Source organism: Eumetopias jubatus, unplaced genomic scaffold (assembly GCF_037043125.1).
Source record: "Eumetopias jubatus isolate StellerSeaLion01/CBP00866 unplaced genomic scaffold, mEumJub1_p1.0 scaffold_12, whole genome shotgun sequence".
Lineage (NCBI taxonomy): Eukaryota > Metazoa > Chordata > Mammalia > Carnivora > Otariidae > Eumetopias > Eumetopias jubatus.
In genome coordinates this window covers 102,435,905-102,462,287 of record NW_028274818.1, presented here as the reverse complement: position 1 = coordinate 102,462,287, position 26,383 = coordinate 102,435,905, and the positions used below count along the sequence as shown (strand labels likewise).

The following is a 26,383-nucleotide window of genomic DNA, read 5'->3' as shown; positions in this document are numbered from 1 at the left end:
CTTAAAACAGTGCTTGGAACACAGTAGGTGCTCAACAGATAATTGCTGAAAAAAATTAAGCAGATAAAATGTGCAGTCAAAACCACGGGCATGTGAGCTACATGGGATGTGGAAAAGGGAAGCATATGAGCAAGAATCTGTCAGCCTGAGCTCCGTGTGTAAGTCCTAGGTGGGCAGAAAAGGGTTGGTTAACCCTCAGATACAACCTCACGTTAAGCATTCAGTAGGCTCTTGGCAAGAGATTTGAATCTTTGACACTCCACCCTGGAGAGGAAGAAGGAGCTCCCCAGGGGTCAGCCTGCAGACAGCTGCATCCTTTCTGTAAATTAACCAGTATGCCTGGCCAGTATTTGTCCTTCCATGTTTTCACCTCTTCGGGTCCACGGACCTCAAAGTGGGTATGCGGAAATAGAATCTTGTGGGGGAGGGTGACAGTTTAGCTCCCAATATTAAGCTCCTTAATTCAACCCAACCCGGGGCGGGGGGCACTAACCTAGCAAGTTTGGATCTACGGTGGACGCGCGTCCTCTCCTCTGTCCCTCCCTGGCCTGCTGCTACTTTATCTCAAGAGACAGGGGCCAGGGCTGAGGTCCTGGCCCCCTCCCCTCGAAATTTCCCGGAGACTATGGGGCGGGGCGGTGAATCAGCACTCGCTCGGACTGATGCAGCCACAGTCCCCGCCAGGGGTCCCCAGCGGCCGCGGAATTAGAGCCCCCCCACTTCTCTACCTCTCACGCGCTATGACCACTGGGAGATGTAGTCCTGACCGCCCCTTTGTCCTTGCTATCTCCAACGTATCACGCCACCGCTGAGTGAACTACAACTCCCAGGGGCCCACGCGCTGGGGCCTGACAGGGCGGAGGTGTGAGGGGGGTAGTTTGGAGCATAGTCTGGAGAAACTGGGGTGCAGGAATCGGGGCGAAGTGAAAAACGGGGAGCACTGGCGGAGGGCACCGCGGAAGAGGGGGACGCCCAGAAAGAGGCAGCGAGCTGAGTTCGGGAGGGGAAGCCCGAGAAGCGGAAGGGCCGGGGCGGGGCCAGGGCGGGGTGCGCGGGCGGGTGGGCGGGCCCGGTTGCGTCACGCGGCGTGGGCGGGGCCGCAGGGGGTTGTCCGCCCGCGGCACGCACAACAGCCGCAGCCGCCTCGCGCCTGGTCCCGCGGTCGCTGCTCGAGCTACAGCCTCCGCGCCGCCGTCGTCGCCTCAGCTGCTCGCTTCGTGGGTCGGTCCCTCCGGCACACGGGCTCCAGCCGCGTCGTAGCCGCCCTCCGAGCCCTTCAGGCCGCCCCGGTCTCCTCACCCGGCCCGACCCAGCCCGCGAAGATGGTGGACCGCGAGCAACTGGTGCAGAAAGCCCGGCTGGCCGAGCAGGCGGAGCGCTACGACGACATGGCCGCGGCCATGAAGAACGTGAGTTTCTCCTCCCCTCCCCCCGCCTCGCCCCAGCCCCTTCGCAGACGCGGGTCTTCGCGTGGACAGCTCGGGGACTAGTCGCCAGTCGCGACTGCAGCGTTGGCTGCCTCTCCCCACCCACTCGGGGACCTGGGGAGGGCCCCGACAGCGATAGGGACTCGGGCTGTGACGCGGCCTCTCCTCGAGCGTCCCTCAGGGTTGGCGGCGCTGCCTCCTCGGCCCTCCCCGGGCTCGGGCTGGGGCGGGATCTTGCAGGTCTGGTCTCGGGAGCGGGGTCTCTGGCCCCGTGTCTCCGGGTCCGCTGGGGACCTGAGCGGGGGCCGTGAACATCCTTTGTGCCCCACTTCCCCTCCTCCCAGCCTGGGCGTGGGGGCGGGGGACCGCATGGATGCGGTTCCTCTTTCTCTCCCTGGTGTCTGGGCGGCGCCTTTCCCATTCACTCATCAGGTCTCCTGGTTTTCTAATACTCCCCCCACCCCGCCCCCCAAACCTTCCCCACTGCCTCCCCTGATGGATCCTTTAGAACCTACCCAGGAAAAATACAGGCTTTCCTGAAACCCTGGGCTCAGTGGTGCAAAACCGAAACCTCCTTGCTGCTCTCACGTTTTTCTTAACAAAAGGCTCTTCTTTCTCTATACCCCAAAGCAGATCCTCTTGCTTTTAGGCAAGGGGAACGTATGTCTCGTTAGCTTTTTCATTGATCGTTCACAACATGTCTTCTCCATTTTTTTCTAATTTTTTTTTGTATTGTAAAGGGTAGGTATTGTCTTTAAAATAAAGGCTGTGCATTTAGCTGACTGGTTCAATTTGTGACACATGCTGTTTCTTTTTTAAATATAGGCACACATCTGTTGAAATTCCTATAAGTTGAAAAAATATTCTCTCTGATCTGATAACTGCAAACAAAGCAGTGGTGGGAGGCAGTATCAAGTCATTCTAGAAGATTCTGCATTTGTCATATTGCAGAGAGCCTAGACAGGGTGGAGGCTGGGAGGAGTTATTTTAAAGGAGAAAAAGTCTTTTTTTAAAAAATAATTTGTTTTAGGTATATCTGAGGCTTTTTTTTTTTTTTTAAGAAAAGCTAGCGCATCCTCATACTGATGAAAAGAGAATGCTGATCGCCAGTTGTCGCATTTTGTCTGGGATGCAGATTCCTGCCTGTATTGCACCATTTTGTCAGTAACACTACATTTATCTAATAGGCTATCAAGGAGTTTGATATTAGAGGAGGGGGCAAGTATTGGGCATTATTAAATGAAACATGGAGAATTATCTAATGAATGATTTAAGGTTTCCCACTATCTTAATATTTAATTTCCTGCCTTATGTAACAAAGGTTTTGAAAATGCATTTCCAGTGTGAAGTGAATTCAGGAGTGTATCTTCTTGCATGTTAAATCTTTTTAATGAAGCAATATAGGTATCACAGATTAATTCTTGAATAGCTTTGCTATTTCATAAAAGATAACAATGCTGATGCTTTTTTATTTAAGCCAGCTACATTAACGAAAACGATTTTTATCTCATTAAGGAAGAGCCCTGATTCTGAAATTGGGAGTATTGCTGTATTAATGTATTGCCACAGATGCTGTCTTAAAACATTTTAAAGCTCAAATGATAACTTGTGCGTTTAATAGATAACAGTATTGGAAATATGTTTAGTTCATGCTATTTAGACTCTTCTAATTTTTCCATATTTCTAGTTTCACAGGAAAGTGAGTGACCTCGCACCTATATCCATAGCAACCCAGTGATGTCACACACAATGACACAGAGGCTGCAATGCACCTAAGGGCTGGTAGGGAGTATGCAAATGGCATTTGTCCAAGGTAATGCAGAAATTAGCAGATAAGCAGGTGGAATTGAGCACTTTACCTTATTCACCAGATAGGAGTTGGTCCAAAAAATAAGGATTTCATTTACCTTTAGGCATGCAAATCAGTGACCTCTAGATGTGCATCTTCATTTTCCAATTTCTAGTTTACTCACAAGAGTGTAAGATAATTTGTATTTTAAAACATTTGTTTCGTTAAAATTGAACAATAATGGAATAAAAATAGCAGTTTTAAACAAGAATATGTCTTCTGATCATAGTGCTGGGGTGGGCTGTATGCTTGGGTTTATTGCAAATTATTAAGTTGGCAGGTTTTAATAAAAGCCTTAAAAATTAAGACTTTCTGGTTCATATTCCGTAATGTTAGAGAGTGAGAATTCATTACAAAACATTTACATTGAGATTTGGAAAAGTTCTCTTTTGCCATATTTATACTTCTGCTTCTTGTCAGAGTATGGAGGAAAGAACAGTTTGTAAAATAAAGCAGACCTTTTTTCAAACCTGTTTACTGTGACTGAGGAAATATGCTTACCTCTGACCCTCATTTTCCTCATCTGTAAAATAGGTCAATATCTACTTGAAAAACTTGGGAGGATTAAATAAGGAATGTAGTAGGTGCTCAAAAATAGTAACTATTTATAAAACTTTGTTTCTTCCTGTGTTTATAAAAGTCATCTCATCATGGAGAATTTGGAAAGTACAGAAAGATACAAAGAAAATACTCAGTCCTGTCACTCAAGTGAGTGCCCTTCTAAGGCTGAAATCATCCTGATGATGGGATTAAATTTATTTGCATTAAATGAAATTACCCTAGTAATACTGTTGGGACATGTGCAGAGTGGTAGTTGTGTGTGGGTGACCAGGATGGGAATAGCATGCAGTGTTTTGAAGAAGGAAGGGGGAAGTTTGTTTTTTTAAGGTAATTTTTTTTAGCATTTCTTTTTTAAGATTTTATTTATTTGACAGAGACACAGCGAGGGAGGGAACACAGCAGGGGGAATGGGAGAGGAGAAGCAGATTACCCTCTGAGCAGGGAGCTCGGTGTGGGGCTCAGTCCCAGGACCCTCGAACCATGACCTGAGCCGAAGGCAGACGCCCAATGACTGAGCCACCCAGGGGCCCCTAAAGTTAATTTTTTTTTTAGTAATCTCTATACCCAGTGCGGGGCTTAAACTAACGACCCGGAGATCAAGAGTCACATGCTCTTCCAGCTGAGCCAGTCACGCACCCCAGAAGTTTAGTTTTTTAAGAGAAACCTGTAGTCTTCCATTTAAGGGGGAGTGAACGCCTAGATGTTTCTTATTAGACAATTCTGTCTTGTCCTTGGGATGCTAATAGCTTCTTCAGAAGTTAATATGCTAAGTAGGCTACTGGTACTTGCCTCAGGAGGGAGAAAAGGTTCTGGGCTGCTCATCTTGTTGAGGTGACTGGGTTAGGGGGCACTGGCTGCAAAAGGCTATCTTAATTATAAAAAAAAGTGCTCTTAGAATCAATATAGTTTAAAATTCTTACTATCTTAAATATTCTCTTTTTCCTGCTAGTTCTTCCAGGACGCTAGATCAATAACCATTATCACTAATGGAGTAATGACACCTCTGCGGACTTCAGAGGTGGAGTTTTGCCAGCCATTATTCTGAGTCATGTGGTTTCAATTGTTCTCTTCTTTGGGGTGGAAAGAATACAGATAACAGTTGGCTTTTTATGTAGTATTCTTTGCAATAACTGAAATGACATATTAAGTGCTTTTTGTAATTATTTAAAAAACCTTTCTATATTTTTTGAATTACATCAACATAAAAGGTGTTGCTAAATGTATATTCTTGTTACAGAGCTTTGGGTTAATAGCAGACCATGGGGAGAATTTCATCCCCTAGTACCTTTGGGAAACATTTATTCATTAAGCCAAACTCTAAATTATTAAAAAGTAAAGAAAATGATTGTTTTTATTGAGGTAAAAGTCACGTAATAATTAAACTAACCATTTTCAAATGTACAATTCAGTAACATTCAGCACGTTCACAGTGTTGTGTAACTGTCATCTCTAGTTGAAAAAATGAAAAAATGGTATTTCTAAAAAGGGATGATGGTTTGGCTGTAGCTGGCTGGATTTCAAAACATTACTGATTCAGGAATGTGTCAATAATGAAGTAACCACAGCAGCTCACAGCCAATGGTAATCGGCACCCTTTTGTCTTTGTTTTCTGACATCTGAACCTTTTCAGCATAAATTGGAAAAAGAAACTTCTTTTAGCTAGGCTTATATTTAAGAAGTTACAGAGCTTTAAAACCAGATGATGTTCCCCCAAATTAATAAGAACAATTTATTTGAAATCGGAACAAACTATTAACTATTTGGAGATTATGGAAATGTTGCTGGGTTCTTACTTTGACTCATTTTCCACCCCAATTCTGACTTGGTTATAAATGCTTTCCCTGCTGTGGGGCAACGGTCCTCTAATGAACACTGTACAGCACATTGAGAAGGGTGAGCTTTTCAAACACAGGATGCTAAACTGATGGGAATCCCCTATGTATGATGTTAAATTCATCGTTAGGGGGCTTCTGAGGTTGCCAAGAGCGTCTCACTCCCATTATCACCAGCCTTCACCCTTTTATCTGGCCGGGCATCTGATTATTTCTGTATTGCTATCAGATGCCATGGGATGTCGAAGAAAAGCACAGACCATATTACAGGTTTAATAGTCAAGGGGGAGAAATCACACATAAATCACTGTCTTTTGTCTTTTTTGCTTAAGTAAACTCTGTGCCCAATGTGGGGCTTGAACTCATGACCCCAGGATCAAGGGTCGTATGCCCTATCAACTGAGCCAGCCAGCTGCCTTGTAGTCTTTCCTTTCATAATCATTTTCCTGTTGTCTTCCCCAAATTCTATTTTAGGTATCCAATATGATTTTGGTTCACTACCACCCTATCATCTTACTTTATTTTTATTTATTTTTTTTAAAGATTTTTATTTTATTTATTTGAGAGAGAGCACAAGAGGGGGTAGGGTCAGAGGAAGAAGCAGACTCCCTGCCGAGCAAGGAGCCCGATGTGGGACTCTGGCGCCCTTACATCATCTTACTTTAAATTGGCACTCGTAGAGGTCCTTGAATTTTGATTTTACTTGTTTATTAATTTGGATAAAAAAACAGTTCCATGAAAAGTGATCAGTAGAAGTTCCCAAAAGAGAGCTTTAATTTTAAGATAAATGGTTAAAGAATTGATTTGGTCCCATGATTTTGCAGCAACAATAAAAATTAAATCTTAAGGACTTTGCATTGGTCTTTTTTTTTCTTCCTTTCTAAAGAACTAGTGAAATCTAAGGCAAATTGTCATCAGCTTTTCACCTGTAAGGGTGTGTCCACAGAGGGAGATTTTTCTTTAAGTTGAAGACTGTTGATGTGCTGCTTAGTGTTAGCTGGGTTGTGAGTAGGTAAATGGGAATGAGTGTGTTCTCACATGTGTAGATTTTTTTCCATGAGATTTCGAAAGTACATCTCCAAGTAAACTCGGTCTTGGAGCAAGATCTTATTTTTGGAGAGATCAAAAGCCAAACTGAGTAGGATTCAGGTGTAGGGTCAGCTTTCTCCTCTTAATTCTGTTCCTAGAACAGGGGTGTCAGAACTGGGAATAGGACAGTGACAGCAATGGGCAGCTGCACAAGTAATGACAGGAGCTCGAGAGGAATCCCTTAGCCCTCCTCCCCCACAGCCGAGTGTGCAGAGCGGCTGCAGAGAAAAGGCTAAGAGGTAACAAGAGGAAGGCTTTTAAAGATGCAGGTTTGTTTTGAGGAGATAGGTCATTTCAATTTCTTGAGCTTTCTGAAAGGAATTATTAATTATTAATATGACACTTGAGCCTACCATATTTAAATAACCTGGATCTAACTGGTCTCTTGGTGCCAGTACTTCAAGGATGTGGAAATAAGCTTAAACTTTTTTTTTAACTGAATTGTTTCAATGCAGTACCATTCAGATCAATACAGTGTTCTTTTTGTAGCAGTCTAACATGAAAAGGTGGAGGAGTTGGCCTCTGCCCTGGTGGCCCCGGCGTGGATCTAGTAGCCATGCAGATGGTCCTATCCTCTTGCCAACACAGTCTTACAGGAGGGCCTGCCTGACATGGGTGGACGGGTGGATAGATGCGATTTTCAAATGATACTCCCACTCTTCACATATGACCTATATCTAGTCTTTTTAAACTACATCTGTGCAGTAGAAGTGGACCTCAGGCACTAGATTTTTTCTATTAAGTTAAAAATGACCCAGTCCAGACGGGCAAGGAGAGAATAAGATAGGCTAAGAACAGCAGGAAGGAACATCCCAAGGCACGGAAAAGCTCGTTGGAACAACTGGGTAGTAGAGAAGGAATATTCTTTAAAATTTTTTTTAAGATTTTATTTTTAAGTTACCTCTACACCCATTGTGGGGCTCTAACTTAGGATGATCAAGAGTCAACCAGGCGCCCCTAATTTTTTGTTTGTTTTGAGAAGGAATATTCAGGAATATTTTGAATTTTGGGATGCTATTATTTTTTTTTAAAGACTTTGAGGAAAGAGCATGAGAGAGAGATCATGAGCAGAAGGGGTAGAGGGAGAGCAGACTCCCTGCTGAACAGGGAGCCCCATGTGGGACTCTGTCCCAGGACCTTGGGATCATGACCTGAGCCGAAGGCAGACACTTAACCGGATGGAGCCACCCAGGCTCCAGGATGCTGTTATTTTCTAAGGGGGTCCGGTTTTTGGAAGGCTGTCATCAATGGGACTGATTACTGATGACAAAAATGTCTGGCCTTTAGGATGTTAGGAAATTTGGGGGAAAATTAACAGGTATCACCATAATAATTCCCCATGCGGGGATATTTCCACCGTGTCTTTTTCTGTAGGGTTTATTAGGCTTGCTTTTGTACCTTGCCTTCTCTCTTGACATTATTTCAAGGGTCTTTTATTTAACATTTATACTCTTTCCAATTTTGTGTAATAGTGCCGTGAATACCTTTGTGGCTAAAGCTTTCAACATAGTTTATATATTAGAACAGAGACCCAAAAGTGGAATTGCTGAAAGACTAAGCATAATTTTTAAGGTTCTTAAAATCATTAGTAGGTGCTGAGTTTTCTTAAAAGTAGTGAAAAATGTAATTGAATAGGCATTACATACACATGGTTCAAAATTCAAGGATACCCTATGGCACTTTTACTACATGAAGAAAAAGTCATAGGGAGCTTGACTGCTAGCAGCAAATCTCCCTTTTGTTGCTTTCTTGTGGTTGGAATGATTACCTTTAAAAAAACACGGGGGCATCTGGATGGCTCAATCGGAAGAGCATGAGACTCTTGATCTCTGGGTGGTGAGTTTAAGCCTCACTTTGGGTGTAGAGATTACTTAAATAAACTTAAAAAGAAAACACTAATAGTGAAATTTTCAAACACTTGTAGAGATGAATAGTAGAATATGTGTCCATACAACCAGCTTCACCATTTGTCAGCATAGCAGTCAGTTTTTTATCTATGTACTTTCTACTGGTTGGCCCCCTTGGGATTTACCATCTTGGAAGATGGCTTCTTACCAAAAATTACCCCTCATTTGCCATAAATGCTCAAGTTACCAGCAAGATCTCTCTACATTCAAATTTGGCAACCTCTAATGTAGTTTCTTGCTTAAATCATTTAATCCAGATGACAGATGATTTTCATTTTTATCTTGATTTTCAGAGGTGTTTCTCTTCTGTTGAAATGCAAGTGCTGCCTACCATCAGCCTTTTCTCATGGGGGTGGGGGGATGAAAGCCTGGGTGGGTCATGAAGGGGCAGAGGATGGGTGGTGTTAAGAGTTCAATCGTTACAGAACTGTGATTCCTCTCTTACTGCCTTAGTTTTTGTTTTATTTTTGGAAAGGTAGATTCTTCTGTTATTTCTGGCTTTTATCCCTAATCTGAAAGGAGCTAAAACCCAATTGGTTTGTTGAGGACGATGTGAGGAAACAACTTTGCTTTTATTTGGCTTTGTTGCTTGCCAAACATTTTTTATTTGATTTTATTTTTTTTAAGATTTTATTTATTTATTTGACAGAGACACAGGGAGAGAGGGAACACAACCAGGGGGAGTGGGAGAGGGAGAAGCAGGCTTCCCGCAGAGCAGGGAGCCGGATGCGGGGCTCGATCCCAGGACCCTGGGATCATGACCTGAGCCGAAAGCAGACGCTTAATGACTGAGCCACCCAGGCGCCCCTGCCAAACATTTTTTAAAAAATCATTTTTGCCTTAAGGTCAGTATACTGCTGGGTGTTCAGATGGATGAATATGCTGGTGGGTAGGTAGTAAGCATATATCCTGGCTGTCTGGCCCCAGACACCCTGGCTTTGAATGCATGCTCACAGGTATGGAGCTGACCAATTTAATGAGATAGCAGTAATTTAGGTGGATATGTTGCCATTTTACTGTTTATTGCCATTTGAGGGTCCTGTGGGAAAACTTGAGATTTTTGGAAGGGGATCCATTTATTGAGGAAAGGAAAATAAGTGGTAAATTTCAAACAGCTATAATTGCAGTAATAGAGTAACAGGACATCGAAGTCACACTGGACTTCAGGGGCTATTTGGTACAGAAGTGATGCTGGAGTAGGGTGTTGGGCTAGAAGGGAGGGGGAGAGCATAGAGGAAGGAGGAATAGCCTGTGTAGTTCCAGAGTGTCTAGGAGCAGAACGTGCTGCGGTAGTGTGTGCATTTGCGGTACTCTTAGCAAGAGCCCACAGAAGTGAGTAGGGGCCAGTTCACAGAAGGCCTCATGAAGTCTGAGTTCTTCCTTAAACTATGGGGAGTCCTGGAAGGACTGTAGGCAGACGAGGACCATAATTCGATTTTTGATCTGAAAAGATTTGGAAATTGAAAAGGACAGTGAGGCAGAGGGAGAGAGACTGATTAGATTGTTATGGGGGTCAAGTCTGAAGGGATGAGAACCTGGACAAGGACAGTGAGGGCAGGTCTGAGGGGGAGTTTGATGGCTGGAAACAAAGAGGAGGGAGGAAAAATAATGGACGAGGTGAATTCCATTGTAGTCGAGCTGAGTTTGGGGAGCCATGTAAGTGGAGGCAGCTACATGTTAACACGTGCAAGGCACTTAGAACAGCACTGTGCACAGGGCAAGCACTGTTAATATTATTTGTTCATCGAATAAACGGATATTTTTGTAGGACCACTTAATGACCAGGCTCTGGTCCCAGAGCTGGGGAATACATGGCCCACCTTATGGGGTTCATGGAATGGACATTCGGGGTCACTTGTCTATCCATGATGATTAAAACCAGGCATAGTAAAGTCACCTAGGGAAAGCGGAGAGTTGGGAGTCAGAATAAGGAAGCTGAGCCTATTAGTTGGTAGTGACGAAGGCCCGAAACCAGGAGAGAATGCTAATGAAGGGAAGAGCGAGTCAGGAAAGGGGGAGTGGTTGGCAGTGTTGGATTCATTTAGGAACAGAGATTTAAGTTGAAGATGTAAGGAATGTTGGTTGGGGACTGGAAATAGGAAGGACAGTTGATGGCTTTTTTGAGTTGGGTGCAGGGGTGGTGGGGTGAGGGGTGAATGAAAGGTGAGGACGTGCTGAGAAGTGTAGACTTATTTTCAGGAACTTGATTTTGCAGGAAATAAGAAATGAGATAAATGAGATAAAAGGCATCACTTATTTTCGTCCTGAACTTGGGTGATGTGTTAATGGGAAAAAGCAGGTGAGGAGGAGGGAAGATCGAGGGGAGAGAATGACTGCTGGGCTTATAGTGAGGGGGAGGAAACACTGGGTTGGCACACAGGGAGGAGGCAGTGATAGCGCCAGTTGTCTGCTAAGAAAAGGCTCGGCTTCCCTCGTGGTCACTCTCTTCTGTGAAGAGGCCAGAGGAAGTAAGGATGGCGAGGCAGTAGGGCTCTGCTGAAGTTAGAAAAACCTTAATGTGCAGGGACTTGTCTTAGGTTGATGTCTCTCTCCCTGTCTCCTCTCACCTCAATAGGAAAGTTTATATTCATACAAAAATAATTGAATTGATGGACCTTAGAAGAAAGGAATAAAGCCTAAAAGAAAAGAGAGAAAGGATGGGGTTTAGGAGCACGAGCTAGTAGGTAGGCGTGAGGACAGGTATTACTGGATGGAGGTTGTAAGAGTTTGATTTTAAAGGTGAGTGATTTTGAACAAGGAGGTTAGTTAGGGGTGTGGTTTGTGGGTTAAGTTGTCAAACTTGGTGAGATAGTTGAACTATTGTTTATAATTAATTTGGAGGAATAGCCTTGGATAATCGAAGTGGAACCAGAGATCTGGACACAGGTATGGACATAGGCGAACAGGACGTTGATTCCAGGGGAAGTTGTAGAAGCCCAAGAAAAGGCCTAAAAGGAAATTATTATGAAGGGAAGTAAGTATGGGTTTGTATAAGAAGCTGTTTAATTTTTTTTTTTTTTTAAGATTTTATTTATTAGCACGAGCAGGGAGGGGAGAGAGAAGCAGGCTCCTCGCTGAGCAGAGAGCCCGGCACAGGGCTCGATCCCAGGACCCTGGGACCATGACCTGAGCTGAAGGCAGATGCTTAACTGACTGAGCCACCCAGGCGCCCTGAGAAGCTGTTTAATTTTTAACTAATTTTGATTTAATTGCTTTTTAGAATAGGGTTATGTGACTACTAGCCATGGGAGTGCTAGAATTAGTATATCTGAATTTTTTCAAGACATTCGATCAGGTGTTTTCCTGGTATGTGGGGTTAAACAGCAAGCTGCAAAGTTTTGACAAATGTCCTAATTGTTAGAAAGTCAGCGGGGGTGGGGCGCCTGGGTGGCTCAGTCATTAAACATCTGCCTTCGGTTCAGGTCATGATCCCATGGTCCTGGGATCAAGCCCCGCATTGGGCTCCCTGCTCTGCAGGAAGCTTGCTTCTCCCTCTCCCACTCCCCCTGTTTGTGTTCCCTCTCTGGCTGTCTCTCTGTCAAATAAAGAAAATCTTAAAAAAGAAAAAATTTTAGTGGGATCAGACTGGAGCCATGGGTGGAATCTAGGCTACTGAAGTGGCCTTATTTTTGCTTAAAAGTCTTGTACTTTGGCCCCCAAATTCAGCTTTTCATGATTACATTTGTGGCGGATGGCACCCAACAGTAGCACTTTGGGGGGAAAGTGACATAGGGCATTAACTGAGATCTCAGTATGAATTGAGACTGATTGACTTTCAGAAGTTAATTTAAGCAGAATTTAACATTGCAAGATAATAGTATTTTTTTTAAGATTTTATTTATTCATTTGAGATAGAGAGCATGAGCAGGGGGAAAGGCAGAGGGAGAGGGAGAAGCAGGCTCCCTGCTGAGCCAGGAGCCCGATGTGGGGCTTGATCGATGTGGGGCTTGATTGCAGGACCCTGGGATCATGACCTGAGCCGAAGACAGATGCTTAACCATCTGTTAAGCCACGCAGGCGCCCCTGCAAGATAATGGTATTAAAATGAGCATATAAGTTAAGTTAGTTTTTGTTTGTATCAAATTACCCAAAAGATTTCTTATTTCTCACAGTTCTGTTGATTGGCCAAGTAGTTTTGGTTTAGGCCAGCCTCGGTGTGGCTAGTTGAAACTGCAGTGGCCATGGATGTTTCCCAGCAGCAAGCCCTTTCTGATTGACAAGCACTTTTCAGGCCTCTGCAAAGGAAGTCACATGACAGAGTGCAGATGATAGGGGTGGGGAGCTACAAAACATACTGCAAAGGAAGGAGATCTATACAGGGTTGGGAGGAATTGTTAGTGCTACTTACTTTTTTTTTTTTTAAGATATTATTTATTATTTGACAGACAACAAAAGAGGGAACACAAGCAGGGGGAGCGGGAGAGGGAGAAGCAGGCTTCCCGTTGAGCAGGGAGCCCAATGTGGGGCTCAAACCCAGGACTCTGGGATCATGACCTGAGCTGAAGGCAGAGGCTCAGACGCCTAACGACTGAGCCACCCAGGCCCCCCTATTAGTGCTGCTTATGCAAACAGTCTGGGCTTGATAGATACATCATGTCACCTAAACATTTCAAAAGTGACTGTTCGGTACCATGGTGATTCATAGGTGAGTGCAATGTGGTACCTGCCCCTAAGGACTTCAGTTGTTCTGGGAAAAGAAAAGGTATGCATTTAACAGTACAAGGCATTAGGAGTAAGTATACAAGATGCAAGGTAAAAGTTACTCATACACAGAGTGAGCAGTGATTAGAGCTGCCTGAGAATTTTTCAGAAGACTTCAGGAAGGAAGTGTATGTGGTATTGGAATTAGGACTTGAAGGATATATGACACATTTTTCTTTATGGGTTCTGGAAGTGTGTCTAGGTGGTTGGAAAAGCATGAGAGCACGGAAGTGTGCAGTATGAGGAAGAATGAGTATCATGACCTGAGCATTGATAACTTGGCACAGGGTTTTTCTACGTTGGTACCATTGATATTTGGATCATAGTCTTCACTCTTACAGAGGGGCTGAGCTGTGCATTGTAGGGTGTTTCGGAGCATCCCTGACTTTTGCTCAATAGGTAATCTCTGTAGAGCTGATTTTAAGAAACTGCAGCAGTGTACCATAGTTCATATAGCACTTGTATACACACCAGCTTGTTTAATTTTCTGCTGGGAGCGTACCCCTGTCTCCACCAAAACAGATCTATGATAAAAGCAGCAATTATAAATACTAGCTCATTTGTTTGCTTGCATTCAGCAGGTAGCCCGGCTGAACTTTGAAGTCTTGTATTCTCCGTAGCAGGCTACAGGGTAGTGACAGAGCAGCTTACTTGCGGGAAGAGAGTCAGGAGGGTGAGGGGAGTTGTATACAGATCATGGAAACAGTAAGTAGACAAGACCAAGAGTTGAGGAGGGCTGCCTTCACCTGTTTTGAGGAATTGATTGTGGCCCTGGGAGATAAAATTCTTAAGGCTAGCACATGGCAGTTGTAGGGAGATAACCTTGGTTGTACCATGAAGTTAGTTTCTTTTTTTTTTAAGATTTATTTATTTGAGAGCGAGAGAGAGAGAACACAAGCAGGGGAAGAGGGAGAGGGAGAAGCAGAATTCCTGCTGTGCTGGGAGCCTGATGCGGGACTCGATCCCAGGATCCTGGGATCATGACCTGAGCTGGAGGCAGACGCTTAACCATCTGAGCCACCCAGGTGCCCATGAAGTCAGTTTCTGAAGGTGGATTTAGGCTGAATTCTCACAGGTGTGTAAGTAGAGGGTGGAAGACCTTCACTTAGGATCTGTAGGAGGGGAAGGAACTGTGGTTTGCTATTAGTGTGGATTGTCTGTACTTTGGGAAATTACGTACATAATCTCAGTATGTTTCTCTCCTTGTTGTTACCCCCGCCCCAGTAGTGGCAGGATCGAATGCTTTACAATGAAAAATACTTGTGGTAGGGAACATAAATTTCTTAGCCCTTTTCAGATTTGCTTAAGCATACCCGAGCAGTAAACCTACACAGTACTCTCATTCTCATATTGGGGGAGGGGATGAGAAATAGTAACATACATCAGACTACATAGGAGTTTATTGGAAACCACAAGAGGAGAATTAATTATTAGAGGTTTGTGCTCTGTGACGAGTGACTTTGTATAGGCCCACGTATTACGAAGTGTGAAGTATTTGGAATTCGGAACTCCTTGAACACACATGAGTTAATGTTTAATTGCTGGTGTGTGTGAAAGTGCTGTGTAGCCTATGGTGTAGTGCAGCAGTTTTATTTTTACAGCCTTATTGAGATATAATCCACATACTATACGGTTCACCCATTAAAAGTGTATAGTTTAGTGGTTTTTAGCATTTCAGGGTTGTGTTAGCTGGTCCACGATCAGAATCCTAGAATAATCATTATTCCCCAAAAAGGAACCCTGTACTCATTTGGAGTCACTGCCTACTCCCCTACCCTCAAAACTCCCCAACCCTAAGCAACTACCAGTCTGTTTTGTGTTTCTGTAGATATTTGGGACATTTCCTGTCACTGGAGTCCTATAGTATGTGGTCTCTTCTGAGAGGCATTTTTCATTTGGCATAGCGTCTTCACTGCCATCCATGTTGTAGCCTGTGTCCCCATTCCATTCCTTTTTATGCTTGCGTAATACTCCATTGTTTGGATAATACTGCATTTAATTTAGTCTGCTTACCAGTTGACATTTAGATTGTTTTCGCTTTTGGCTGTTTTGAGGAATGCTGCTAAGAACCTTTGTGTACAAGTTTTTGTGTGGACATTGTGTTTTCATTTCTCTTGTATGTACTCACCTACTGGTGGAATTGCTGAGTCATGTGGTAACTCGCCATTTTCAGGAACATGGTGCTACCTTTTTTTTTTTTTTTTTTAAGGTTTATTTATTTGAGAGAAAGAACAAGTGGGAAGGAGAGGGAGAAGCAGGCTCTCCACCAAATACATTACTGCCTTTGGGCTTTTTTTTTTTTAACTTGGTTCTCAAAATTGGTTTTAAACTTTAATTGTAGGTACAGTTATCAGGGTGAATTATGGAGTGGGTTTGTTTGAATTGGTACTGTAACAGGTCAAAATTCAGTCTTCTCAATCTTGACTGCTTCCCAGCCACTCTGTTTTCACACCTTTCTAGAAATACACTGAGAAGACATACTTTTTGAATGGCTATCTAAGAATTCCACAGTATGGATGTGGCATAATCTTAATTAGTTTCTTTTTTTAAAAATAATTTTTTTAAACATTTTATTTATTTGATAGAGTCCACAAGCAGGGGAAGAGGGAGAAGCAGGCTTCCGGCTGAGCAAGGAGCCCAACGTGGGGCTTGTTCCCAGGACCCTGGGATCATGACCTGAGTCAAAGGCAGACACTTAACCACCCAGGCGCCCCTAACAAGTTTCTTGCTGAAGACCACTTAGGTGGTTCCAGGCTTTAGCTGTTAGCAAAAATGCAGTGAATCAGTTTCTGGAAAGGGAATTGCAGAGGGGTGCCTGGCTGGCTCAGTCCCAGCAGTGTATGACTCTTGATCTTAGGGCTGTGAGTTGAAGCCCCACGTTGGGTTTAGAGCTTACTTTAAAAAACGGGGGTAGGGGTGGGCATTGCAGAGTCAAAAGGTTGTTGAATATTTGTAATTTTGTTAGTCCCTTCCAGATTGTCCTCCATAAAGGTTGTACCGGTTTCTAGTTTCCCACCATGGATGAGAGTGCTGTTGACACCATCACCTTCACACAAGTCACAAGACTTTGGTATTGCCAGTCTGATTGGTGGTTTATTCCTCTGCCTGTACAGTATATAGATAATGTGCCCATTATGTGGATACTGATGCCCGTCCTGCACCTTGTCATCTTATTTTTTCTGTTTTTGGTATAGGGTGTTCATATATAGCAATCACTGTGTTTATCTTTTTCATGTTCTCTTGGCACTTCCAGGTGATTAGGGGGCACAAAAAATTCAAGATGGGGCCAAATGTTATCCCTAGTGTCTGCTAGTCCCCCCCTTTTTTCATCTTTTCTTTACAAGACTATTTTTTTTTAGAGCAGTTTTAGGTTCCTAGTGAGATTGAGTGGAAAGCACAGAGCTCCCGTGTACCATCCCTGCCCACAGCCCCCCTCCCCCACACACAGCATTCCCCTACTATCAACATCTCAGTGGTTTGTTATAATCAGTGTCCTGGGGGCGCCTGAGTGGCTCAAGCCCTGCATCAGGCTCCCTGCTGGGCGGGAAGCTTGCTTCTCCCTCTCCCACTCCCCCTGCTTGTGTTCCCTCTCTCTCTGTATCTCTGTCAAATAAATAAAATCTTAAAAAAAAAAAAAAAATCAGTGTCCTGAGACCTACAGTGACACATTGTTATCAGCCAAAGCCCATGGTTTACATTAGGGTTCACTTGGGGTGTACATTCTATGGATTTTGGCAAGTGTGTAATGATAAGCATCCACCATTAGAGTATCATATGGAATAGTTTCACCACCCTAAAAATCCTTTCAAAATCACCTATTCATCCCCTCTGTCTTGTTTTTTGAATGTGAACCCAGTTCTTTGTGGAGACTTTCAGCTTTCTTAAATCAGTGTGTCTTACATTCACTACTGTAACTCATTTTTTTTTTTCTTAAGATCTTATTTAGTAGAGCAGAGAGCACAAGTGGGGGGGTAGGTGCAGAAGGAGAGGGAGAAGCAGGCTCCCCTTTGAACAGGAAGCCCAAAGCAGAGCTGGATCCCAGGACCCCAGGACCATGACCTGAACCAAAGGCAGAGGCTTAACCAACTGAGCCACCCAGGCGCCCCTTATTTTGTAACTTCTACACAAGCTTTTGCAAGATAGAAATAGATTTTAAATAAAATAAGCCTGATGGAGGTTTTTTTCTTATTTAAGAAGCTATCAAATATATGAAGTTGCATTCATTACAATTTAAGGTTCTTGATAAGTTGAGGATATTGTAAAAGACTGGGTGCTCTAAGTGTTGGGGTCAGAAAGTCATCTAAATAACTTTTCAAGATTCTCAAGGGTTGCTAATCTTCCATTGAAAAGTCTGCATCAACTCTTAGGGGAAAACAGTTGACGCTAATTAATATCTGATTCCTTAGCATCTGGGATTTGGGGAGTTCCAGTTCTTAAACTGTCCTTTAACTATCTGAGAATAACAGACTTTGGGGGTCTTTTTACTCATCTGTTTATCTTTAGCTCACTAAAAGAAATTTGAACTTGGGCTAGTATCCTAGTCATTGAGAAGAGAGAAACCTTAATTTTGTTTTTAGGCAGAACATGTGACATGCAGAGGATGCAGACTTCCTACATCTTACAACAGCCAGGACAGTGTATTTTGGGGACCGTATTTACAAGTGTTGCATTCTTAGAAACAATTCAGTGACTGTTTGGAAAAATAATTACCTCCCTTCCCAGAAGATACATCTCTCTCATCTTCCCAGATTGAATTCTCTCATTCTATCTTGGTTAAATCTTTTCTTGGACACTATTAGCATATTTTTTTCCTTTTAAAAGTTATCTTTTGGGGGCGCCTGGGTGGCTCAGTCGTTAGGCTTCTGCCTTAGGCTCCGGTCATGATCCCAGGGTTCTGGGATCGAGCCCTGCATAGGGCTCCCTGCTGAGCGGGAAGCCTGTTTTTCCCTCTCCCACTCCCCCTGCTTGTGTTCCCTCTCTCGCTGCGTCTCTGTCAAATAAATAAATAAAATCTTAAAAAAGTTATCTTTTGACTTTATATGTATTTTAAAGATTTTATTTATTCATTTGAGAGAGAGAGCATAAGCAGAGGGAGAGGGGGAAGCAGATTCCCCACTGAGCTGGGAGCCTGATGTGTGGGGTTCCATCCCAGGACCTGGGGAGTTCATGACCTGAGCCTGCCAGATGCCCCATCTTTTGACTTTCAAAACTAGTACCTTTGGGATCTCTATTTTAATGTAAAAATCACAGATTGATTCTCTCACAAGTTCTTTTGATCTTAAAGATTTTTGAAATTCTGATTCAAGTTTTTTAGAGAAACTTTCCTTTGAGCAGACTTTTTTAAAAAATTTTTTATGTTAATCACCATACATTACATCATTAGTTTTTTTTTTTTTAAGATTTTATTTATTTATTTGAGAGAGAGAGAATGAGAGATAGAGAGCACGAGAGGGAAGAGGGTCAGAGGGAGAAGCCGACTCCCTGCTGAGCAGGGAGCCCAATGTGGGACTCAATCCCAGGACTCCAGGATCATGACCTGAGCCGAAGGCAGTCGCTTAACCAACTGAGCCACCCAGGCGCCCCACATCATTAGTTTTTAATATAGTGTTCTCTGGTTCATTGTTTGTGCATAATACCCAGTACTCCACGCAGAAAGTGCCCTCTTTATTTTTTTTTTTTAAGATTTTATTTATTTGAGAGAGAGAGAAGAGCACGAGAGGGAAGAGGGTCAGAGGGAGAAGCAGACTCCCCGCCGAGCAGGGAGCCTGATGCGGGACTCGATCCCGGGACTTCAGGATCATGACCTGGGCCGAAAGCGGTCGCTTAACCAACTGAGCCACCCAGGCACCCAGAACGTGCCCTCTTTAATACCCATCACCAGGCTAACCCATCCCCCCACCCCCCTTCCCTCTAGAACCCTCAGTTTGTTTTTCAGAGTCCATCTTCTCTCATGGTTCGTCTCCCCCTCCGATTTGAATAGACTTTTTAAGAGTTAAAGGTTCTTCCCTCTAACTTAGTTTTTCAGTGGCGGAGAACATCTGGGTATGTTCCAAATGTGGTTGAGTTTACTGTATGTAAAGGTGATATTGACACTTCATAATCTCCATGTTCCTGTTTGTCTGAGGCAACTATGTAGACTTTACATAAGCACACAATGCTGCCTCTGGGCTCTGCAGCTATACTTCACTTGCAGCAGGAGGAGACCCAGCAGTATAGGGAACTGGTGAGGTCATTTGAGCTTTAAATAGTTGCTGGCTCTGGAAATAAGGACAGCATGATTTAGGGGAAAGGCCAGAAATCGATCTCAATGGCCTTAGGCACTCTGGCTTCTCTTTGCATTGGAGACAGTGATCAGGTTGCACTAGAGGCAGCCAGCCTTTGGTATTTAGTGAATATAGGCTGCAGTCCTATGGTATGCGTGCCTGAGGCTTACAAAGGCCTCAGCTTGTTTGAAAGCCAGTCTGGGGAGTTTTTTCAGGCTATATGAAACTAAAGTTTATGGAAAGGAAGTGATGTAAGGTAGCTAAGGAAATTTCAATTTAGAAGAGAGAACAGGATGAAATGGAGATACGATACTTGATACAGGGATATAAGCTAGCAGATGGTTATGTAAGAAATTTAGAGGCTTCTTATGCTGAGAATTAAAATGGAAAATCATTCAAGGTATTCTCAAAAGTAATTGCTCACATCTCTGTCACTTTACTGGGTCAAGAGCACTTTATCGTTTATCTGATACACTCTTTTTTTTTTATTTTTTTTATTTTTTATTTATTTATTTATTTATTTATTTTTTTAAAGATTTTATTTATTTGAGAGACAGAGAGAACGAGAGATAGAAAGTACAAGAGGGAAGAGGATCAGAGAGAGAAGCAGACTCCCTGCCGAGCAGGAAGCCCGATGTGGGACTCGATCCTGGGACTCCAGGATCATGACCTGAGCCGAAGGCAGTCGCTTAACCAACTGAGCCACCCAGGCGCCCTATCTGATACACTCTTATAATAACTTTATGAAAGAGGCAGAAATCTGAGTTTAACAGAAAAGAAAATCAAGGCCCAGAGAGATGAAATTTTTGCCTCAAGGTCACTTAGTAAATGGTGGGACTGGGAAAACCCATCTTCTGGGTTAGGTGAATACACATCAGAAATCAGCAGGAGTGACTGTGGTCTGTGGGTTGAGCAGAGGGTCTCCAAAGCCTAGAATATGTAAAGAAATGGATGTGGGGAGAAAAAAAAGAATTGGATGTAAGATGATATGAGCTGCCTCATGCCAGAGAAGTGGTGTTTCCACAGGGGAATGGGGGTCGAGGGTCATAGAACAGAAAGCACCTCTGTCCTGGTTTCCTTCTGCTCTGAAGTCCAGTAGTGCAGAAACCCTGTCTTCCCAACTCTACCGTCTGTTTCACAAGAAGGCCATGTCTGGTAGAGGTCTTATTCTTTAGTATAATGGGAGAATCAAAAATGCATAGTAAAACATGCATTTGTAACATAAGAAAAGCTGCTAATCAGTATAGGAAATATTTTGAGTATAGGGCACCTGGGTGGCTCAGTCGGTTAAGCGTCTGCCTTTGACTCAGGTGTGATCCCAGGGTGCTGGGATCAAGCCCCACATCAGGCTCCCTGCTCAGTGTGGCATCTGCTTCTCCCTCTGCCCCTCTCCCCACTGGTGTGCGCTTGCATTCTCTCTCAAATAAATAAAATCTTTAAAAAAAATATTTGAGTATTTGTCATTTGCTATATATTGTGGGAATTAGCAAAGCATGATTAATTCTTTCAAAGAATGAATTGCTTGCAGTAAACTAATAAGTATGATTTGATTTGTGTTCTGATTTAATTATCTCCTGAGAGATACTATTTAATTTACACAACCAGTTGTGCTAAGCATAACCCTCCCCGCCTCACGGTTTATGAAAGTGCCATACATACTAAATGTGAATGATTTCACACACAGAAAAAAGTCTCTTGGTATCCCAACCCCCCCCCCCAAATAGTTTGGGTCTTTCACTTTGGATTATATCTCCCTGCCCCCCTTCATATCTATAAGTAATAACAAATGTTATATAGATGCTGTGGTTGATCCACACAGGGATCAGTGAGGATTAAAGAGAGTGGCCAGTTTTAACGGGGTGGAAGGAGGAGATGGGGAAGATTTCATAGAGGATGTGCATATTAACTGTTAACTTGGTTCTTGACACTTGTATAAGTGTTCTGGGCAGGGGGAGAAGAACAAAAGGCAGAAGTATGAAGTTTTTGTTACACTTAACATGTTATGACTGGAGGCAAAGGTAGGAGAGGACAAGGTGAGAGAAGTATCTAGTCCTTCTGAAATAATTGATGACCTGGGATTCTTGATGTTGTGGCTTAGCCACTGAGTATACACCAGTTTAGATACAATAGCCAGACAAATAAAAATGTGCTGACTGATTAGGAATAAAAAATAAGCTCTAGCCTCCTTGTAAAAGTTTCTGTGTTATGTGGTGGACAGTAGTATATGGCTCTGATAATGACAGGCATGAGGTAACAAGTGAATGTAGTGTTATTGACTTGATTTAATTTTTTTGTTATAAGTAGTTGTTTGGTAGTCATAAAAATATAGATCATTGGTGTGACGTTGCTTTAGTTTCCTCAGGGTGATTAATTGTTGGGATGATGAAGATTGAAACTTAGAAATGCCCATATTGAAGGAAGCATTAATTGCTTTGGCCACTTCAGCTTAGAAGTACCTTGCTCGTCTCTGCATTCTTTTGTATCACTGATAGTGTTCGGCGTGCAACAAATGTGTTCTCACAGTTGCTAACATATCTCAGTGTTCAGACTCAGTCCCGTGCCCCCAGTTTTGACTTCCCTTCCTGAGGTTTGTAATTCATATAGTCTTAACCCAAGAGCAGAAAAGCCACCTCCTGTCTCAAAAGGCAACTTGAATTTGACTTCTGAAAAGGGATGGAACAAGACAAGGTTAGAAGGAAAGTGTCAGTTTGATTGCCAAAAGAACTGAGGCATCTAACAGCCATCTGTGCTTAAAATCCCCGGGATTGGTATGTATGTAACGTTAGAGGAGAGAACTATTGACCTTTTGCAATTTAGATCCAAATTTGGTTTGTCATCTAAGAGCTCAACTTGATCTTCAATGAAACAGCTATGTGAAAAGCATGTGTCCTTTTCTAGGGAAGAAGCAGGGGTTCAGGCACCACTGATCCAGCTGCAGTGTTTTCCTTCTTTGTCATTCGTTCCAACTGTCCCCCTTCCACGCACCTGCACAGTCTCACCACTCTGTCCATTGCTCTCGTCACCTGGTGGATCTGTTAGTGTTGTAGTGGCATGAAGATGTGGTCGACCCAAGCAACATCATCTGGACCATAACTATTCTTCATTCTCTCCTCCTCATAGGTGACAGAACTGAATGAGCCACTGTCCAACGAAGAGAGAAACCTCCTGTCTGTGGCCTACAAGAATGTTGTTGGGGCACGCCGTTCTTCCTGGAGGGTCATTAGTAGCATTGAGCAGAAGACATCTGCAGATGGCAATGAGAAGAAGATTGAGATGGTCCGTGCTTACCGTGAAAAAATCGAGAAGGAGCTGGAAGCGGTATGTCAGGATGTGCTGAGCCTGCTGGATAACTACCTGATCAAGAATTGCAGTGAGACCCAGTACGAGAGCAAAGTGTTTTACCTGAAGATGAAAGGGGACTATTACCGCTACCTGGCTGAAGTCGCCACTGGAGAGAAGAGGGCGACCGTCGTGGAGTCCTCTGAGAAGGCCTATAGCGAAGCCCATGAGATCAGCAAGGAGCACATGCAGCCTACTCACCCCATTAGATTAGGCCTGGCTCTTAACTACTCCGTTTTCTACTACGAGATCCAGAACGCCCCAGAGCAAGCCTGCCACTTGGCCAAGACCGCCTTCGATGACGCCATTGCCGAGCTCGACACTCTGAACGAGGACTCCTACAAGGACTCCACTCTCATCATGCAGCTCCTCCGCGACAACCTAACGCTCTGGACAAGCGATCAGCAAGACGACGACGGCGGCGAAGGCAACAATTAAGGCCCCAGGTGGACTGGCAGCGCCCGCTGATGCTACTACTGCAGTCTTTATTTTTTCCCATGAGCTGGGGGTCGGGTGGGGGAGGGAAAGGGAGGGACGACCTTCCTAGGGAGAAGCCCACGACCTGTCCTGTCTTTGATTGCCTCTTTTGACATTTTTGCCAAAATACCACTAGTGGAAAGTCAGGCTAGCTGTGCTGGTATTGGAATAGCAGCCTCACACTGGCGTATGGACTGTTCTGTAGAGAATGCAGGTGGAGCTGTCTGTCTTTAATCTAACTTATTGCTAGAGAATAGGGTTTTAAGACGAAAAGAAAACTGAAACGGGATGGCCCTCATTCAGTAAGTTCTGTGGTTCCAGTAAGGATTTGTATGTACATACGCTCTCGTCTTACGTTTTGGGTACTTTCTATCTCATCTTTTAGCTGTGCGTTTTTTTTCAGGGTGTACTCGACCAGCCATGGACTAGTTTAAATCCCAAGCTGACAGACTTGGCACATGAGGTGTGTTTATCCTTATGGTTTAGGCCTTGCCAGTTTCCTGAAGTCTCGGATTAGCTGACAGTATTAACACTAAATTGCAGTTTACAGTATTTCTACATTACAGCCATATGTAACATCAAGCCATTGATTGTGTATTTTTCTTTGCTAGTCATTCTGGCTTTACATCCTTAGTCAGCCTTATCCAGGTTGGTTTTGCTGTTCGCTGTCTCCTAGGCCAAAAGACTTGCCTGAGGAGAATTCAAAGCTACTTTAGGTTTTGGTTAATAGGTGCTTGGCAGGTGGCTGTGGGATTTTTGTCCTTTTCCTCTTAACTCAAATCCACCACAAAAATGATTAATCACTTTAATAGAAACGTTAAACACCACAAAAATAGAGAAAATTCAGGTCTGTATGTCATTTATTGTGTTGATATTTTCAGAGAACTCCTGATTTTTAAGCTGCCACAGCTCCTTCCTCAGGGATCACGCTGCCATCACTCTTCACTTGAGTGTTCCCCACTGGACCTTCTGCTGGTGGCTCTTGGGAGGGTGGAGACGCTGTTGAGCTGGAGAAGCTGGGCAGTCATCTTGAGGAAGTTTGTGGTGCAGTGTGTGGAAATTCAGGTGCTAGAAGCTTACTGGTAGAAAAATCCAAAGGAAGAGCTCTTCTATTCATAAGCATTCTGTCCAATTTTGGGAGCCTCGTAAGCATGTCTGTTTTTCCTCCCTGAAAACACTCCTTCCCCAAGCAGTTGTTGTCGGAAGATGAACTAAAGTCATTATCAGATAATAAATCACTTATATTTGACCAAGATTTTTTCTAAATATTTTTTTTTCTTTTTAACGAAAGCATTGAAGCGGGAGAGTCCTTTCTCTCTTGTACAGTTGACGCACGCTCTGGAATCGAAGGAAACTACATTGCTGTTTCCACAAATCTGTTCTCAGTTAGCCTTAGGTCCTTCATTCTCATTTTGGAAAAATCTGTCTGAAAACATGACCTGTTGAGTGTGTGTTCAGCCTTTTTTACAAGATCAGAAACGGTATGAACTCCCAAGATCTAGGTAATGACGCCAGACTTGTTTTGTCTATTCCTTTGGTTTATTTAGTCAAGGAGAGGTGAGTAGTAATTGAGGAAACACTGACAGTTGCTTTTGCTGTTTACCAAAATTGGACTTACAGTTGGGAAATGAAGATGTTTGACAGGATCCAGGTGACAGTGAAGAACAGAACGGTGATGCCCTGTAGCATGGCACAGTTTACCCAGCGTGACTTTCCTTAGAAGGTTCCCTCCATATGCTAGAGCAAAAGTCCCAGTTAACTGAACCCTAGCAGAACTAGAAGAGGGCTGTATAGCTTTTGTGCCGTCACTGGGGCCTAAAGTCAGTGCCATGGATGGGAAATGTTGGGGGGGGGGTAGGTGGGGCTTTCCTTAACTTATCTTCATGTCCAGTGAGCAGTGTTGTGTCCTTCCTTGTAGCCTTTGGAAATGATTTACTGGAATTACAAAACCTATTTTTTCTTTTAAATTTCAGCTTTGGCTCTGGCTGCTTTTTAGAATAATGCAAGATGCAATTATACCTGAGGGCTAAAAATGAAGAGGGAACGGGAGACTTGATATTTAAGCAGCTTGAATGGTTTCTTTTCTTTTCTTTATTTTTAAAGAAATGCACTTGCCTCTGATACTGTCTCTCCAATGAAATGATCACTCCTCCATTACTCTATTGATACAATATTGTGCATGCTAGTGTTGTATTTCTATACAGTAGCTTGAAATTTATTAACTTATACTGTAGGTGTTATGTATTCCTATGACAAAAAAAATTAAGTCTTCAAATTTTTTAAAGTTTTTTTTTTTTAATTTAATTTTTTCCTTTTGGGGGTACAGTTTGCTCTACCAAATAGTGATCGTAACAAATTGATCTGTTTTGGATGTTGCTATAGTGACATGCAGTTATATATTTTGTTTTTTGGGCTGGGGGGGAAGCAAAAGAAAACACCAGTGTTAGCTTAATCTTAATGTCTGGTGTTTGTCATGGTGAAATTATAACTATTACAGTGTAGGAGAACAATGACTATGTTCTCTGAATGAGCCTTTGTGCTTTTTGTCATGTTATGCAGTGAACTATTTTTAAGGTCTAATCAGTGATTATTTTTCCAACTCCGTGTTTCTCTAATGAATTATTTCACACACGGACCATTCTTAGCAGTTTTCCTCAGTGATGGAATATCATGAATGTGAGTCATTATGTAGCTGTCGTACATTGAGCAAATAAACTTACAGATCTGATGTCAGTGCTACTTAGTTTTATTTAAATGACTTTAATTTCCCTTTGCTTTCCAAGGGTTGGTTGGATTGGGGGCAAGGGACAACACTGTCTTGGAAAGTGTTTATAGCTGGGAGTCAGACCTGTGTTTTCTGACCTTGAAAAATCATTGCACCTTTGGGCCTCCATTGTTTCTCCTACAGAATGAGCATGTTCAGATAGCTCTCTAAAGG

The 26,383-nt window shown here is 43.2% G+C and overlaps 1 protein-coding gene across 1 annotated transcript; it reads left to right on the top strand.

The window, feature by feature from the left end:
• Positions 1-1,116: 1,116 nt before the first annotated feature.
• Positions 1,117-26,173, top strand: YWHAG (tyrosine 3-monooxygenase/tryptophan 5-monooxygenase activation protein gamma). Its single transcript, XM_028109969.2, has 2 exons — positions 1,117-1,409; positions 22,750-26,173. Exons 1-2 carry the CDS (start codon positions 1,323-1,325, stop codon positions 23,404-23,406), a joined length of 744 nt encoding a protein of 247 aa, XP_027965770.1. The 5' UTR covers positions 1,117-1,322; the 3' UTR covers positions 23,407-26,173.
• The last annotated feature ends 210 nt before the right edge of the window (positions 26,174-26,383 follow it).

Coding starts and splice junctions, on each gene's coding strand:
- YWHAG (XM_028109969.2), top strand. CDS start 1,323: ATGGTGGACCGCGAGCAACTGGTGCAGAAAGCCCGGCTGGCCGAGCAG. Junction 1,410..22,749: donor TGGCCGCGGCCATGAAGAAC/GTGAGTTTCTCC, acceptor TCCTCCTCATAG/GTGACAGAACTGAATGAGCC.